We start from the raw sequence: 20,093 nt of genomic DNA, 5'->3' as shown, positions 1-20,093 counted from the left end.
CAATGCTAGCGCTTTTATCCAAAGCGCTTTACATAAATTGTGTATTACATTCACGCACGCACACGCACACACACACACACACACACACACACACACACACACACACACACACACACACACACACACACACACACACACACACACACACACACACACACACACACACACACACACACACACACACACACACACACACACACAGTCTTGCTCAAGGACACTTCGACACCAACTCTGGAGGAGCCCTCAGCCCGGGATCGAACTGGAAACCTTGCAATTTACCTCTACCGGTAATCTACCCCATAGTCTGTAAACAAGAAAGGTTGGACTGAGTCTATCCCGAGTCCAAGGAATTGCAGTAGTCGCAGTGGAGAGGTAATGAACGCATGGATAACTGCTACAAGGTGATTAAGCTGGCTATGGTTCAAAGCTGATAAAACAACACTACAGACCTTGTGTATGCAGTGTATTATATATAGTGTATGTCATGTATGGTATATACTCTGTAGATTAGGCCACAGTGTAATTCCACCTGGTCAATAAACAACAGAACCATGACACAATCTTACGGTATTGATCCTCCAGTGTGGAAACGTTGCTATTCCAGGCATCCTGGTCTGTTTTGCATAGTGTATAAAGCACTCTGTGAAAAGTGCTTCCTTTATCAACGTATCTGCTTGCATGCAAATAGCCAAATGTGTGTGCAGGTGGACACTCCCAAGTGTCACTCCATAAAGGATGACACAAGCTTGCATTGGAAACAGTAACAACACACACTCTCACACTCACACTCACACACACACGACTCAAGTCCAAGTTAGTACCGAATACCATACACACATTGGAAACACACATACACACAGCATAAAGCCACAATCCGTAAGTTTTATGTGTATTGTCTCCCTCTGCCGATGGAAAGACGTAATTGCAACAATGTCTGAACTATGAACTATAACAAAGTTTGTGGTGCATCCAATCCAATTAAAATAACTATTGACATTGTCGATATCGGACACCGATATCATGAAGACTTATCAATAAAGTGAAAAATGTGTCCAAAAATGTAGTTACAGCACTGTGGCTTTGTAAAAAAATCTCTCCAAAGTAAATATTTATGTTAACAGGTGAATTACAGTGAAGCTCTTTCTACACCTCCTGACTTTCCTGTCTGTCGGGACACAGATTCTCATTCACATCACAATGGATATATCTTCCTCTTCTCTTCATCGGTGAAAGGCACGATTCAAAATTCTATTTGCTTGACAGATTATGACAACTGGTTCAACCATTTTGCATGTAATGACTGGGTTGACTGAGATGGGTTTTTTTGTGGGTTAAGACTATTCAACAGGGAACCAGTATAATACTTGCTTATATGATGTGAATAAGTGGACTTATGTACTTTTACAATACATACAAGGCAGTGGTCCTCAAAGTGGGGGTCCGGGGAACCCCAGGCGTCCTTGAGGTTGCGTCTCCTCTCCACCAGATCCCACTTTGAGAATGAGAACCACTACCTCATTATTCACAGAATGAAACGTTTGCCGTCTGTGAACATAAAGCAGTGGTTCTTAAAGGTTGGGACTTAAAACGTTTTCAGATGGGGTCTGCGGGGTCCCTGGCACACGAAACATGTTCAGATTGGGGTCTGGTCTGCGGCCAAATACATTTTGGGGGTCCTCGACACGAAAATGTTTTATGAGAACACCAATGCACTGATATAAGGAACAAGTATACGGCTTGACAGATTGAACCTAAAGCAGAGGGCAGAGTCCAACACACACCTGTAGTTCCAAGGAGGCCTGATAACCGGGTGTGGCCTCCTCACACAGGCACAGCAGAGCAAATAACGTGAATCAGACTGTCAAGAAACAACTTGTACTGGCCAGTCCAACCAATACGATACAGGCCAAAACACACACACACACACACACACACACACACACACACACACACACACACACACACACACACACACACACACACACACACACACACACACACACACACACACACACACACACACACACACACACACACACACACACACAAGGCTGTGCTATTGTTCCCTACTTTTAGAAATAAAAAAAAGTTTAAAAGCATATGATCGTTCTTTGCTGTCTGGCACAAACCTCTTATCTCCATATTTTATATACTTTTTTTTCCACCTTAAAAATAATGCCCAAGCATTTGGTCAATTGGAGTAAGACTGCTTTCAGTGCTATTTGGCATGACCCTCTACTATACTATAAAGTGACATAAGCATATGAGGCTGCATGTATGAATTAGAGGCAGAAGAATTTTCACAAAACACAAAATAATTCAAAATGGCGGGTGATCTATAGGTCAGGTCAAAAGTTGTTCGGCATGAGGAGACACGTGTGTATCAAAGTTGCATTGCCAACGATCAAATGTTTCATGAGCTCAATTTTCAATTGAGTGCTATAGCGCCACCCTTTGGCCAATGGTCATGGGCTTCGCATAGTCACCGTTTGGCATGGCCCTCTAACAGATTCCCGAAAACCGACTGCACGGTTCAGCCAGAACTGCTATTTTTGGCGGAAGAAGAAGATGGAGACTTCTTGGTCCCTTAATAATAATAATACCTACAAATTATACACTTGAGTATTAGCCACTTTACTTTCCACCACAGATGTAGGCTACTGTAGCCTAGCCCAGTGGTTCCAAAACTTCTTAGCCCGTGACCCAAAAGAGAAATTATAGCCTACATGCATTCCATCGGGACCCAACTTGAAAATAGCTGTTCGTGCCACATTGTGAGCTTGTAGATTTTTATTTTCACAACTTCTTAAATTAAAAGTTATCCAATTTATGGAATTTCGTAGATTTCTCTTTTATATATTTATTCAAGAAATTACTTTTCTGGAGTAATGTTTTTTTGGAAAACATTCCCCCAAAAAAAACAAAATATAGGAAAACAAAAAGTTATTAAGGACCCATAAAAATGTGTCCACGACCCACAAATGGGTCCCGACCATACTCTAAGGTCCCGACCCATTCTTTGGGGAAACACACACACACGCGCGCACACAGCTGTAGCTCTGTCAGGTAGGGCGGTAGGCTGCTACACCATGCACTGACTACAGTTACAGTACTATGGTCATGTGACGTCCATGCAGCGGGGTAAAGGTGGAGGACTGTTCAGAATCAGATCACCTCCCGTAAGCGATAGAATAGTCAGTCACGCCTTGTGTGAACTGAACTGCATCTTGACTTCTATTTTTCCTCTCTCTTCTGCCAGTAAGATTCCACTTGTCGTTCAGTTGGACTTTTATTTTTATAAACTCACCGAAAAATGTCAGCTCGGAAAAACTGGTCGGCTTTGTCCAGGTAAGGTTTTTAATGTCCGTGTTTTATTATTTTAATTCGGATCGTCTATAGCTGTTGACGCTATATAACGTAACATTAACTGAAACTGAATACAGAATACTGCATACATTAAGCCTAAAATATATTACCGAATAAAATACACATTGTCACGCGTAGCATGTCTTGTCAACTGCTTCAATCAAGGTGATCAACAAATATCTCGCAGGCCTAATATAAATACACATTCGGGATAATACAGTGGCTACTGTGTCTGTCTGTAAAGGCTAATGCCAGTCACTGTGACTTTTTAACGTACTCTTTCCCACACACGTGCAGACTCATAGACATATAGCCTACAGATAAAAAAAAGATGATGAACGAGTCAAGCCGGTTCCGACTGCGGTAACCATTAATACTGGCAGGATTATCAGACATGCGTGCGTGATCCATGTTCCAAAAATGTATGTGAAGTTTCTGTGTATATAGAGCGAGGCTGAGTGAGAGCTCAGCTGAGATATGCTGATGATGATGAGATTATATCATTGCTGCCGTATAGATACCTTGTATAAATCCAAAACTTGTTTTAGTATGCTATATTTTCACTACTTTTGTGTGTGACATTCTTGTATGATGAAGTATTAGGGCATAATTGTCTGGGTTTTTTTTACCTGACAGTAACGATATTCAGATACACACCGGCATGTCTGTCTAGTCTGTAGTCACATTGATTGATTGATTTATTGATCCCAATGTAGCCTATTCTACAAACGAGTAAGCACAGTTCGAGAAAAGCACAGGTCAATAAAGGTCTGCCAAGATACCAGACAGTAAAATCACAATGGCTTGTTTACATTGGGGTCCTCCATTTTCAATTAATCTGAACATAATTACTTACAAATATACAGTACGCCTACTATGCACAAGAAAGAAAAAACATCAAATAAACAAAGGGTTAGAAATCAAAAGAAAAACATATGTACACAGTAAGGGGTTATAGTAAATAGTAGTACAGAATACATAGTAGTAGGCACACATGTACTGTATGTAATGCATGTGATGAGTGGTCCATGCTAATGATGAATGAACAGCTGCATATAGTGTCAGACCAATCACCTTTATAATAAGGATATTGGATCATAGTTAGAAGTATAGGAACCATGCACACATCACACTAACACATAAAGACCTATATGTATATGTATTTATAATAAGGATATTGGATCATAGTTAGAAGTATAGGAACCATGCACACATCACACTAACACATAAAGACCTATATGTATATGTATTTATAATAAGGATATTAGATCATAGTTAGAAGTATAGGAACCATGCACACATCACACTAACACATAAAGACCTATATGTATATGTATTTATAATAAGGATATTGGATCATAGTTAGAAGTATAGGAACCATGCACACATCACACTAACACATAAAGACCTGAGGCCCATTCCACATGTCTTCAAAAAAATTCGTGTGAAGTGAGGGCCGCTCTTATCATCATACATCAGCCAATCAAATCATCACATTCCGAGTACAAACACACACACACACACACACACACACATACACACACACACACACAAAGCACACACAAAAAAGAAGGGGATATGCGCGTGACATCATCATCATATCCGGAAGTTATGCGGGAACGCCTAAAGAGTGGCAATTTAAGAAAAAAATACTTTCTGGCCTTGACAGCCCATACATTTCAAACAGAAAAGTCCTATCTATCTGATTGCATTAGACAACGTTAAACTCACTTTGCTACTCGATTTCCCACTCACTTTATGCATGGCATGCGCATACGCTCTATTTACTAGAGACCATCAAAATGTGTCCGCGACCCAAACATGGGTCCTCCCGAGTCCTGACCCACTGTTTGGGAAACAGTGCTCTAACTAGCTGATAGATAAGGTTTGCCGTGTGCGTGTGTGTGTGTGTGTGTGTGTGTGTGTGTGTGTGTGTGTGTCCAGCCTAGCGCGCCAGTGGACGGTGGAGGATGATGAGGAGGTGGAGAGGGAGAGGAGGAGGAGGGTGAGGGGCTTCTCCAGCAGCGCCGCTGACCCCGACGACCTCTCATCACCTGACCACCCCGCCCCCCCCAGAGACATCCCCCCCACCCCCACCCCCACCGCCACCACCAACGATGACAGCAGCAGCACCCCCCGCCGCAGTGACAGAGCAGCCACGGGCCAGCAGGGAGTCAGCAGGTGTGTTCATTCATTCATTCACTCACACCCAAAAACGAGTTCTACCAAAACATGATCTCCTCTGATCTCCTCTGAGCGGCAACGACATGGTTTGTGACCCGGCTTGTCTACTCATGCTCTTTCTCTTTCTTTATCTCTCTGTCTGTCTGTCTCCCTCTCTCTCTCTCTCACTCTAAATTCAAAAGGCTGTAATGGCTTGATATTATGGTATGGTGCATGTATACATCTTTACAACGATTGTGCATTAGATTCACTCACCCACACACACACACACGCACATGCGCACACGCACGCACGCACGCACGCACGGTCTGCTAAGAGGTTAAAAACCCAGAAAAGCACTAAGACTTGTTTACAATGGGGTACTCAATTCATCTGAGAGGGCCTTTAAGCGTAATTGTATAATCCTACCTCAGTCTGTACCATGTGCAAACTGTTAATAAAGAATTCAATCATGCAATCAATGAGAGACAACAAGTGAATAACTAGAGCCTAACAATAATAAATGAATAACACGCAATATATTAACAATGAAACAACAAACAATGAAACCATGATGATTACAGTGATATTATGCAGCAGTTAGTGAGTTTGTTAGTCTCTCTCTGCCTCCCTCTCCCTCTCTGTGCGTCTGTCTCACTCAGCCACTCCTTTTCTGCCCATGAATACAACAACCACCAATGTCGAACCGTATCCTCATTAAAACATTATGCAAGAAAACAAGAACCGCTGGGGGCGAGCGTTCCGCAAAAAAACACACAAAAAAATGAGGCAAGCATGTTTTTGGGGCAAGCGTTCCGGTTACTTAATACCTACCCTGCCTCTGTCACTCTTTCACTTCACTCATAAATCTTAATTGTAGCAACGGCGGTTAATTGTACCCCGTGGGACTATGTCAGTTCTATAGCCTATCATTGCTATGCCTGCACGTTGGAGAACCTGATACTGAGTGAAAATCTGTCAAAAACATCAGTGGCCCTATAGAGTCCCCAGAGCAGCAGAAAGAAACAGTACTCTTCAAAGCGTCTTTGACCCTGAAGAGAGAAACTGTGAAGCCTTTCATGACAGAAACCTGATCAAAATGCTAGAAGGGCAGCTCCGTTCTCCTTCTCTTTAGGGCCAGTGTCACTTACAGGTCATCTGCTGCTGTGTGCACGCCATGTGCATCACTGTGAATGTATGTATGCACAAAGGTCATGGGTTCTAATTGAACCCTGCCTGGGGTTGTTGTCAGCGAGGGCATGCGGTCAGGCCCAACGGGTCCCTAGTCTCCCTATAGAACGCCAAACCAAACGGGTTCTTATTTGAGTCAACTATAGTCTCCTGCAGGAGGCGCGTCTGCAGCCTGTCGGGATCCTCTGGACGTAAAAAACAAGAGCATTACTTGTGATTAGTGAGGAGAACCATTTCCTGGTCTTCAATTGTTGTTTTATTAGACAAAGTGGAATACTATAATCCTGGTCCAGGTGTAACAGCCCAAACTATACCCAGGGTTGGAGTGGGCTAGCCTGTTTCATATCTCAGGCTATACCCCGGTATAGTTTGTCAGGAGGTATACTTTGGGGCTGTTACAGAGTGGTTGGAATCCCCATTTCCTCTGCTGGAAAGGAACATGAAGTGGATCAGGAAATGGGCATGCCATTGCCACATCGTGGAACTCGGGGGGCCTGTTTAGGAAAAGATTCAGGTTGGGGTTGGGGTTACGATTATGCATTTAGAGGTTTGGACGTTGGGTTTAGTTATGCCTGATTTATACTTAAGCCCAAAAGGTGATAATTACATTCATAAAACTGCCTAAAATGTTTATGTCCTGTGTGTGTGTGTGTGTTCAGCGAGGAGCAGATGCAGCTGGACTTCATAGAGATGCTGCGCAAGCGTGACGAGAAGCGACGTCTGAGACACATGGAGACTCTGAGTCGCCAGAAGGAGGAGCCTGAGGAGGAGGTGGTGACGGAGAACGGAGTAGGAGGAGCTAGGGCGGAGTCACTGGGCCACAGCGACAAAGAGGTAGGCCACTGAGGCACGATTAGTATGCGATCGTCCAACCGTGATTACTTGAGATGATCGCAATGATTTTGTGTGATCGTGTGAGAATAGTTCCATATGTTGAAACATGTTCAAGCATTTTCCAAAAAACCTTCTTCTGCAGCTTACAAGCATCGTAAGCTTGTAGATCAGCTACTTCAACTATTTTTGGCTTTTGTTTGAAAGTATAACATTTGTAAATACGGCAGTACTTTCTTTGCATATTAAGTTATTTGCAATTTTTCATTACGAAGCACAAAAGTAAAACTGGAATTAAAAATGTATTGATATGTTCCCCTCCCCCCCCCAAACAATGGAATTGTTAATCGCAATTATTTGTATGACAATTAATTGCCAACTTAAAAATGTCTAATCGTGACAGCACTACAAAGAGGAAGGGAAGCGCGTGCCTCCGCCTCACGTGCCGCCCAAACCTACACATCGTGCCCAGATAGCAGACGTTCCCAAACCCACCAGCACCACCTCCAGTACCAGCATCACTACAAGTCCCATCAGTCCCACCAGCACCACCTCCAATACCAGCATCACCACAAGTCCCATCAGTCCGACCAGAATCAAAAGTCCCACCAGTCCCACCTGCACCAACTCCACCACCACCTCCAGTACCATCTACGCTACCACCGGTACCGCCAACATCACCTCCAGTACCACCACCTCAACCATCGTCAACAGACAGGTGGGATGGCGGTAGTATTATTAGTATTATCATTGTAAAATGGTATCTCAGTGGCTCTGCTGTAACTGGAGTAGGGGAGATATTGGCTTTGGCTGTGTGTCTCAAATCACTCACTTCTCACTAGTGATTACACCATTTTGTCGTGGTGACGAATATATAGTGATAAATTGTTTCAATTGTGCCACAGCAATGACATAATTAACAGCGACACGAGTAGCGTCCGAAATGTTTTTATTTTCATTTCGCTGATTCATTCACTATCGATAGCCTTACCTTCATGAATGGAAATGTGAATGTCCCTAAGATTAACTCGCACAAATTGTGAGATTCTCACTTGAATCCAAGCTATTGATATTAACCACGGCGTCTCTATTTTGAGCATTTTAGGCAGTAAATGTGCTGAAAATGGCTGATCTACAAGCTCACAATATGTCGTACTGTGGCACATTGTGAGCTTGTAGCTTGGCTATTGTCAGCGTGTGGCGGTGTCGAGCTTAAGCGGTTAATTGTTTACTTGGTCATGATGACGGAAGGCTGCCAAAAATGCCACCCCACACGGTGCGGTTGTACAGTTACAGTTACCCCACGCAGACAGAGAATGGTGTTAATCATTTCCTTACAATCCGATGTCACCGCCAACACTGTCTGACATTTTCACTTTCCCTGGAGCACCAACTACTGACCTATATATTCCCATTCCCACACAGTCACATACCTCCCAGGGATATTTAGCCGAAACATGTCATCACATGGACAAGGGTCTTATGAACACACACACACACACACACACACACACACACACACACACACACACACAAAATGGTAGATCTACAGTACAAGCTCACACCGCATCAGCGCATCTCAATGTGACACGTTGTGAGCCTGTAGATCAGCTATTTTCAAATAGCTAAAAGTTCACTTAGTTTGCAAACCACAGCCTACAATAGTTGTGCCACACTAAAGTCATGTCAATATTTGTATTTCATCGCTCTCAGGTCCAAAACCATAAGTGTTTTACTATTCAAATAAAATTTGAATTGTGAAAATAGCCACTCGCAACGAATCGAAACATGTTGTGGACTTACTTAGGTAGATCTGCTATTTTCACTACATTTGTGCGACAATCTTGTATGATGAAATAGGGCATAAATTTATGAAAATACATAAGAAGTTTAGAGATACAGAACGAGGTGTCTTCATCGACAGCGACAATATAATATATATCCTGTTATGTTACTGAATATGACTCTACATGATACTGCTTTATGAACTGACAACGTTCTTCAGTTAATCTAAATATCTATGCAAATAGACAATAAAAAGTTGGAAACTGTGGGCATGAGGTCATATCTTTCCACCTTATCTTTTATTACACTTAACTTTAAAACACAGTCATTCATTACAGTTGCAAATGAGTCCGTAGGCTATCCATGTTGGGTTGTGCAATAAAAGGCGTGCCCCATCTCTGTACTATACAGTACCTTGTTTGGTATTAGCCTGTAGTTATACTGTATATTTATACTGTATATATTTGTTTCTAGCAGGAAAAAAGAGGCTCACTAGGCAAAGACCAAGACCCCAAGCCGCCATCTACCCGATCCAACAAGTTTGTCAGGTGAGGAAAACCTGAATAAATGTAGTGTCATCTAGATAGAATCTATGGTGCCATTTGTGGTTCATCAGTTAGCTGGTGTGGTGTTAATAATAATTTCTGTGAGGTTCGGGCCGGGGTTAGGGTTAAGGTTAGGTTTCGGCATAATTTCTGTGAGGTTCGGGGTTAGGGTTAAGGTTAGGTTTCGGCATCATTTCTGTGAGGTTCGGGGTTAGGATTAAGGTTAGGTTTAGGCATAGTTTTGTGAAGTTAAATGTTAAGGGTTAGACGGAACCTGGACAACACACCAATGAAAGAGTGAGTGCCGTCTTTGGTACGTCTGCCAGTTTGGCATCGTTATCAGTCACGCTGTCTAAAGCATCCAAATGTCAGTGTCTGTCCACTCTTGGCTCACTCTTGTTTTTGATTTCTCTTTTGCTTTGCATCCATGTATTGTAAAAGAGAGTGCTGAATGTATAAAAGAAATGTGTTACATACATTCAGACCAAAATGCATATAAATTAGGTAATATTATCTAGGATATGTAATGGCTAAATAAAAATACTGCCGTGCTTCACTGCTTGCCACTGAGCACCTGCTGGCCTTCTCTATTTTCAAAAAGTTTTCCTCTTTCTTCTATTACTAGACTGGTGCCCGGCTGTAGAGCCCCGAGTCGGTAACGATGGAAGTTGGATATGCTGACCGGATATGCAATACCCGTTGTACCCGTACCATATGGAGATTTCTGTATCTGTCTCTCTGTGTCCCTTTATTCCTATACAGTATATGGAGTTCTATGTCAGGCATGCCCAAATATGAAGTGGTGTGATGTCAGAACAGGGCAGCTCCATATATGGAGATAGGGGTGATCAGGTCCAGAACCCGGGAAGAGGCTTTTGTGCTGGTTCTGGACAACCGTGGGTCTGACCGACTCGACACCGGGCACTGTTTCAACGCATGTTTCAAATTTGAAGTCGGTGGGGCGAACGGTTCTCGAGTTACGTGCATTACAGACGTACAGACATACAGAGCTGTGGTGCATTTATAGATAGGCCATATGTGGCCAATGTTTGACCAGTTTTTATAGTATAGTTTGACGATTACTAAATCACGCGGGGACCCCTCCTTGGTGTCCCGACCCACAGGTTGAGAACCACTGAACCAAGGGATTAAAAAAAATCATCTTGACCTTTTAGCTCCGTGTCCATCTCCCTGGACAAGAACCTGTCTTCCAGTGAGAGGAGTGGGAGCAGCACTCCCATGAGCCCCTGCTCTCCGACAGCCTCTCTGTCTCCCAGCAGAGAACACAGGCCCTCTCCCTGCCAAAGTCCTTCTCCCAGAGGCTCTGCCCAGAGCCCTGTGCACAATGGGCACACTCAGGAGGTACTGCACTGTGCCACACAGACACACACACGCATATACACACAGACACACACTCGCGCACGTACATGCACACACTGAACTTACTCCAGCAGCCAACTTCACAGATGACATCATTGCCACTGCCCACTAACACACACACACACACACACACACACACACACACACACACACACCTCTCTGTTTTGCATGATGTCCTCCTGGTGGACTTTGGTATTATCACTGGAGACACTGAAATAATGAAATAGTGCCACCTACTGGTGACATAGTCGTCTTAAAAAAGAACCAAGGGAGAATGCAAGATGTTGAATGTTGTCAACGACTTATTCTGGGCTGAACATTGAACGAAAAGAAAAAAACGCGTTCCGATGGCTATTTTTGTTGGCTAAGAGATTTCAGCTAAATGATGTCAGCTAAAGTACTGTATATGGGTTTTAAATGGTAATAGTATTAAAAATATATACCGGTGAGTTTTGAAATAAGGTTTTCTGTATCCCTAGACCAATGTGACTGGCTCTCCCTCCAATGGCTCAGTCAACACAGAACAGACGACCAGACGACCTGCCTTCATCAAACAGAGCTCCAGGACGGCTTCTTTCAGGGTACACACGCACGCACACACGCACGCACGCATGCAAACACACACACACGCAAACACACACGCAAGCATGCAGGCGAAGGATGTCAACATTCACCTTTGCCTATTTGACTATCAATTCAAAATGACGGCAGACAAATGAGGGACAGGGTCATTTGCCTGTGTCACCCAAGCTTCAAATTCATGACAGTTGATATGCCTGTTTACCAACATTTACCACTGACTGATTGCTTTGTTCTACTGTGCTGTGAGGAGGGATGAGCATACAGTTGTTGACTATTTAGAAGACAGCCATGTCTGCTGCGAACACATACTTACAGAACCTTGAACTGCACCTACAGATGCTGCAAAAGAAAGAAGAGGAGAAAACGCCACTGCAGAGGAGGTGAGATAAACTCTTTATTTCATCGCTGTCGGGCAGAAAACTATTTTCTCAATGTTTTACATGTTTTCATCCTACTTGATCATCCTAAAACGGTGTCAACACAAAATAGCAGATCTACATGCTGAAAACGCATCGCATGGGGAGACGTTTTGAGATTGTAGATCTGCAATTTTTTTGCATTTGAATCCTGAAAAGTAAATGTTTTTGGACATACTGTATATATGAGGTTTCCACAAGACAGCAATTATTTCTAGGGTTAGTTATGTTCCCCCACCTCTCTCTCTCTCTCTCTCTCTGTGCATTAATAGCCTTGTGTTTTGTTTCATTTTAGCATGAGTGTCCGGATTGCCTCTATGAAGTTTGAATCCAACACAGTAAGATACTATTCTAGTTTATCTATAACGTTGTGTGCAGCTATGCACATGACCTCTAGAGTGCATTGTACCTGTGAATAATATCTAAATGACATAGATGTTTTACAGTATCAACTATTCTCACCAGGAGCAACATCCAGATGAAGAACAGAACAGAGCATCTCCTTTCCAGAGGAAGTGAGTTTAATATGTTTTATATCCTTCTGCACATCTCTTACATTACAAAGTTTAATACATATTATGTATTTTAAATAAGACACTGACTGCTTTGTCATGGCATGCACAGCTGTAGTAGAGATGTTAGAGATGTACCGATACCATTTTCTTCTTCCCGATTTTCCCAACTTGCGTATTGTCGATACCAAGTACCGGTAAAAAGCTTTGAGAACCACTGATCTAGGAATAAATAAAATGTCCATTAGTTATTGTTAATGTGCAGTTAGTAAAATTATAATGTCAATAAATAGTACAGTAAGAGGACGACCTAGAGAGAAGTACAAAACAGTAGTGCAACATCAACTGAAGCAATCGATCAATATGACTGTAAATGACGTAGACTGGCACACTTACCGCAATCGCAATACCAGCATGTTAGGCAGTATCGGCAGCTTTTACGATACTCAGAATAAGTCCAGAGATGTACCATCTGTCCTTTAATAAGTCCAGAGATGTACCATCTGTCCTTTAATAAGTCCAGAGATGTACCATCTGTCCTTTCCAGCTCCAGACAGAGGATGTCCTCCAAGTCCATCCAGGAGATGATGGAGAGACTGGCCCATGCATCACAGGTCAGACTCTTTCAGCACTTTTTGAGCAACAAGCGCCTTGGATAAAGGCGCTATATAAATGCACCATTTACCATTTAACAATGAGTTCTTGTAAATCTTACTCCTATGCTGTAATTAATGTTATATGGTTTGGGACGGTCGTTAAAGCAAAATTACACTTTGGTAGAGATTTTGGTTGAGTTGTTACCTTGTATATAAAAAATGTGCTTGTGTGCTTCTGTAATTTTACACCAAGGTTTCTGTAATTTTGCTTTAAAAGAAAACCATATCTTTTCAGTTCCCCCCCCCCCCTCTCATCGCGCATGTGTGTGTGTGTGTGTGTGTGTGTGTTCTGTCTCTCACTCTGTGTTCAAAAATGTTGCCATTGATGAGTGCATTGTTGTTTTTACTTTGAAAGCGAGATTACAGGTTCTACCTTCTAAACTTAATCTCTCCATCTGGTTTCCAGGCAATCATGCTCCTCACTGTATCCATCATGGCCATGAACAAATAGCTGAAACCATGTCCCACATCTTAAATGGTTGCCATGTTTACAGGGGCCTTTACATATGTAGGCATGACAGAATAGTGGATTTGATATCGAAAGACATCTCTTCCATTTTCAGGTCCTCCATTATGCTTTATAAGCATTCTACTGTGAAGCCGAGGATGTTTAACCTGTGTAATGATGATTCTGTGTTCTCTAACATTTCAGCTAACACCCCTGATGTCATTGTTGTAAATGAAAACCATAGAGAGGTGTTCATTCTCGAGGTCGGCTGTACCTTTGACTATAGCCTGGAAGAAGCCTTTCTAACCAAAGTGCTGAAGTATCAGCAGCTAATGCAGACCATCTCACAGCTAGGCTACAGATGTAAACTTTTAGTTTTTATCTTTGGCAGCCTAGGGCATGTGCATAAGTTGGTTGTGAGGGGCTTACAAATGGCCGGCCTTTCCAAAAGGAGAGCCAAGCAGTTAGCGAGGTATTGCTCAGTTTCAGCCATTATAGGAAGCCGCTCAATTTGGAGGAGGCGTTGTTTCCTTTATCCATGATTTATGTCTGCTGCCCTGTGTCCGACATGTCAGCTGTACTGTATGTAACGATGCTTTGCCGTCCATGCACGTTGTAACTGGCTGCTCTCCCACTGTCAAACTGCACTGGCAGTGTTTATGTCCTTTGTACAGTAACAAGGTATTCCTGTACTTCTCATTATGTGGACATAAATAAACATTTTAAATGTGTGTGTGTGTGTGTGTGTGTGTGTGTGTGTGTGTGTGTGTGTGTGTGTGTGTGTGTAGAAGTCTGACGTGACAGCCATACGTTCCCCAGACGTGGCCCAGAGGACTCTGTTCCTCATGGATGAAGTGTCCAGGAAGAGAGGCTTGTTTGAGAAGGACCAGCAGGCCGAAGGCTCCGCTAAGCCTGGAATCTCCAGACAGGTAACTTATATACAGTGTGTGGTGGTGAGCCACGCTGAAAATAGCAGATCTACAAGCTCGCAGCTGCATTGCAAGTGCGACACTTTGTGAGCTTGTAGATAGTCTATATTCTGTGGGACACCATTGCACAATTATTTATAAATTACGCTTAAAGTGAAGGCAGTGAAAAGGAAGGGATTTATTTGCAGTGAGAGGAGATCACTTTTCAAGATACTGTAGTTTACTCTTTATCAGTGTCTATCCACTGCATCATAATCTAGCATCATCGCTCACTCCGAGTCCTAACTACATTTTTAGCCATTTTTTTAAACCTGGTTTACATGACCCATCATGGATGCATACAGTGGTATGATACAATGGTGTGTGGATTCAGATTATTGCTCATCTGTGATGATGTCATCAGGAACTGCGTGGCTTTGCGTCGGGGATGTCGGACCGGATCAACCTCTGGCTCAACAAGACCAACCAATCAGGCACCTCCCCAAGTCCCACGGTCAGTTGTCTTTTACTGCTCACACCGTATTCACCACTTAGCCTATACTGAATGGAGCCTCCAGGGCTCTATACTTAACCTATACTGAATGGAGCCTCCAGGGCAGATCTACAAGCTCACACCGTATTCACCACTTAACCTATACTGAATGGAGCCTCCAGGGCTCTATACTTAACCTATACTGAATGGAGCCTCCAGGGCAGATCTACAAGCTCACACCGTATTCACCACTTAACCTATACTGAATGGAGCCTCCAGGGCAGATCTACAAGCTCACACCGTATTCACCACTTAACCTATACTGAATGGAGCCTCCAGGGCTCTATACTTAACCTATACTGAATGGAGCCTCCAGGGCAGATCTACAAGCTCACACCGTATTCACCACTTAACCTATACTGAATGGAGCCTCCAGGGCAGATCTACAAGCTCACACCGTATTCACCACTTAACCTATACTGAATGGAGCCTCCAGGGCAGATCTACAAGCTCACACCGTATTCACCACTTAACCTATACTGAATGGAGCCTCCAGGGCAGATCTACAAGCTCACACCGTATTCACCACTTAACCTATACTGAATGGAGCCTCCAGGGCTCTATACTTAACCTATACTGAATGGAGCCTCCAGGGCAGATCTACAAGCTCACACCGTATTCACCACTTAACCTATACTGAATGGAGCCTCCAGGGCTCTATACTTAACCTATACTGAATGGAGCCTCCAGGGCAGATCTACAAGCTCACAACGCATCGTGTTTACACCTTTAAACCACTTTTTATTCCCAAGCTTTTAACCCAGTTTGAGTTTTACGTTGATTTCCATATCCAAGTAATCCATTTGATTAGTTTTATTTTTTCTATTCTATTTTGTCTTTATTTGTGTTTATATTTCTCTTATTTCAGATGGTTTTATTGCATTCCTCTGTTGGTTATAAATGTGCTCTATACATAAAGTTGGATAGGATTCATGTGGTGAAGGTGAAGTGTACAATTTGACACCTAGGTGGCAGTAGTACTCCGTCAGCCTCGTTCTGACTGCTCCTGTGTGGACATTCCTCCATTATTCAGTGGTGGATAGTAACTAAGTACATTTACTTGTTTACAGTATACTTTTGAGTATTTTTATATTTAAAAAAACATATTTCACTCACATGACTCCACTACATGTCTACATGTAAGGGAGTGGGACTCTCAAATTTAGAAAATAAATATTATAAATTAAACACTTAAGCCTGAGGCCTACTTCAAATATAGTGAACATTGTCGATCTACAATAGCAGACTACTTTTTGGAAACGTTCTAAATTTCAATACGGCAATATTGAAATATGCTCTTGCAATTTGTACTTTTCAATACCTGAGTATTTACTTGAGTATATACTTTCACTACCACCGGCCATAATCCCATGATGAGCAGATATTACCCTGGGAAGGTATCAAAGCTATTTTCACTGCCAATCAGCAGTTCTGAAAGAAAATACCCCAGCTGGAATTTAACAGAGCCATTCCTAAAATAGATGTCCATTAGCTTAGCTGATAACAATGACTCATTCATAACCCACACATACTATACATACCTGTTGAGGCCGTGTCCAAACAGGTATTCTGTTTTACTACTAGGCAGTGGTGAACAATTACTCACATTTTGTACTTCAGTAAAAGTATCAATACTGCAATCAATGTAGAAATAGTCTAGTTATAAGTAAATGTGTCTGGAATGCAGCATTTACTTGAAAGTATTGGTATCAAATATACCAATACGGCTATTTTCAAATTGCCAAAATATATATAGGGCTGAAATTGGTAAATTAATGTTTTAATACTGTTCAAAATCAAAAAAACTAACTAGTAACGGAAGTTTTCATATAATTGTAGTGGAGTAAAAGTACAATATTTGTCTCTGAGATGTAGTGGAGTAGAAGTAAAATGATTGAAAATTGGAAATGCTCCAGTAAAGTAAAAGTAGCCTAACTCCAAAATTGTACTTAAGTACAGTGCTTGAGTAAAAGTACTAGTACAGTAGGTTACAGTACACCACTGCTACTAGGTTTTCAGATGGCACAGTTCTGAATTTCCATAATAGAGAAATAGCCAGCACTCCGAAGTCCTTCTGGTACATTCATTTCATTGTGCAGCACGGACAGACAAAACACGGGCGCGTTTCGGCGTCAAGCCTTCCTCAACGTCTCGGACCGCTTTTAGTGTCCCACCCAGGTCCCCTACGACCTGGGACCTAGGGGACCGGCATGTATATGAATGCAACAGTTGAGACACATTTACCTAGGGCCTAGGTAAATGTGTCTTAACTGTTTGTTAACTGCATTAACTGCATTGTTTCATATACACGCTGAGGAAGGCTTGACGCCGAAGCGCGTCCGTGTTTTGTCTGTCCGTACAATGAAATAAATGAACCAGAAGGACTTCAGAGTGCTGGCTATTTCTCTATTACAGTGATTCTGTGTGAGCCGTGCACTCGGTAAACTGCAGTATTTAGACTGAGAGTGCTCGTTTTTCTCTTCTTCCATGTCTGAATTTATTTCTGTCCATACACACATAGGTGGACATCACCACCAAGAGAAGCCTGTTTGAGGGCAGAGGGGAGGAGGACACCGCCACAGGCAAGATATAATGTGAGACGCTAAATGAATGCCAATAGGTGAGACCGTTCTAACATAACATTATTATTATTAGCCTTCTAATGTAAAACTTGATTAACCCATTAAAGCCATTTAAAAAATTTCAATGGCTTTTGAAAAATAGCAGATCTACAAGCTCACAGTTCCTCACTTCGTGCCACACTGAGCTTGTAGGTCTGCTATTTCTTTAATATTTTGAAAAATCACACAAAAATCTTCTTGGGGTCCCTGGCACAAAACATTTTATTTGTCAGATGGGGATCCGCAGCCAAATACATTTTGGGTGTTCTTGGCACGAACAAGTTTGAGAACTACTGGTTTAGAAAGCATTTGTAGAATCAATCGGTTGAAGTAATACCGATCTAACAATGTCAAAAATGAGTTGTGATTTTAGCTATTTTTGACAGGGGGGGGGGGGGGTGGAAATAAATAAATAAATACTCCTTTAAAGAGTATAATACTGCCATGAATGTAATTAGCCCAACCAATAACTTTGCCCATTTCTTTCGGTCTAGGGATTATGACTTGAAGGTGGACTTGACAGTTTGAACTGAAGAGAGGAAGATGAAAGAATACAGTGACTGATAGTTCTTTCCGTTCTGTCATGTTTTCTTTTGCTACAATTATGCGAGCCTGTGCATGAGCCTGGCAATGAATGTACATGAGAGTACAGACTACTGTAAAGCCTGATTCACACTTTGTTTGGTGTGGTGTCCCTTGCCGAAAATAGCAGATATACAAGCTCGCAGCTGCATTGCAAGTGCGACACTTTGAGCTTGTAGGTCGTCTATATTCTGGGCGGGACGTCCATCGCACAACTAATTATAGACAACGCTTTATGTCTGAGGGCAGTGAAAAGGAAGGGATTTGAAAGACTGAATGAAAGGATATCACTTTTCATGGTAGTTTGCCACTGTTGTACACTTTTGTTTGCTACTGGACCCTTTGCTAAAAGATGTTTTTGTGTCAAATGTCAGTAATAAATGAGTTATGTGAGTTATGAAAACAATGCTTTGTCAGAAGGAAAGAAAAGAAAGGAGTGCAGTGACATTTTCTTCGTAACACTTTTACGTACATTGTTTTACTTCAGGTGATTTTCCAAGCACTTTAAACAGGTGAAGGTCTTAATGGCACCCCCTTCTAATGAACTACAGAACAGGGAATTATGGGTTTGTAATTGAACGAGATGATGGTGATGCAGAGTATCATGCTTGTTTTGTTTCCTCCTGCATTATTTGTTTCCTTTTGTTTTTTGCCATCTATCTATAAAAGCACCGAAAAATGTCTGTCTGTCACTCTGTCTGTAGCCTACTGTACACTTCCTTATATTAACCTGACTCCGCCAGATGGGGCAGTAGAGAGTACTCTCTACTGCCCCATCTGGCGAACATCATATTGCTGTTCATATATTCATAACGGGTAAGGACTAGTCCTAGACATTCTCTAATGAGATCATTCCATTAGTTATGGTCTGTTGGGGGAATAAAAGTTTATTGTTGCTATATACTCCGAATGTAAATGTCTTACACTGCCCGGCGGCGGCGTCTGTCACTAAATCGTGTTTGCTTTGGTAAATTTCTTGGCGTACACCAGGGGTGCCCAAAAGATAGATCGTGATCCACCAGTAGATCACAAAGGCTATGCAGGTAGACCACATGGCATGCCCCTAAAATATATAAATATAATTTAGAAAAAGATTGGCAGCTGACACTTGTCAAGGTGACTTGATTGATTGACATCAAAAAGGGCCTGTCAGCTCAAACCCACAATGCAATACTTTGTTAAGAGTGTTGAGCACAGACGTCAGTTGCATTATCAAGTCAGTTACATATTAAAAAAAACCCTACTAATTCCATTTCCTCCCCTCTATTTCCCATCCCAAATGCGCCGCTATACATTATCAGCAAGGGGGATATCACTTTTTTTGGTGGGTACGGGTAGATCTTGTTGAGGTGGTCATTTTGAAAGTTGCTTGCAAATCCAAAAAGTGTGGGCACCCCTGGCATACACACACAACACCAGCACTATATATCCAGTGGAGGCAACATTACTCTAAAAAGCAGTTGTCTTAAGAGGAGAATGGATGCTGATAAGAGTACCTACATGTACCATGCCTGTTTTCCATCTGTGTCACTCAGTGCTTGCACGCATGTCTAT

At 42.3% G+C, this 20,093-nt stretch overlaps 1 protein-coding gene across 1 annotated transcript; it reads left to right on the top strand.

The window, feature by feature from the left end:
* Positions 1-3,177: 3,177 nt before the first annotated feature.
* lad1 (ladinin) lies at positions 3,178-19,220 on the top strand. Its single transcript, XM_080762774.1, has 15 exons — positions 3,178-3,348; positions 5,311-5,547; positions 7,380-7,554; positions 7,955-8,269; positions 9,811-9,884; positions 11,057-11,243; positions 11,741-11,842; positions 12,180-12,223; positions 12,555-12,597; positions 12,725-12,774; positions 13,319-13,385; positions 14,664-14,804; positions 15,208-15,297; positions 17,858-17,956; positions 18,452-19,220. Exons 1-14 carry the CDS (start codon positions 3,314-3,316, stop codon positions 17,927-17,929), a joined length of 1,632 nt encoding a protein of 543 aa, XP_080618900.1. The 5' UTR covers positions 3,178-3,313; the 3' UTR covers positions 17,930-17,956; positions 18,452-19,220.
* The last annotated feature ends 873 nt before the right edge of the window (positions 19,221-20,093 follow it).

Source organism: Protomyctophum bolini, assembly GCF_963924005.1.
Source record: "Protomyctophum bolini genome assembly, chromosome: 5".
NCBI lineage: Eukaryota > Metazoa > Chordata > Actinopteri > Myctophiformes > Myctophidae > Protomyctophum > Protomyctophum bolini.
The sequence above is the reverse complement of the archived record's forward strand: the minus strand, read 5'-3'. Positions and strand labels throughout refer to the sequence as shown.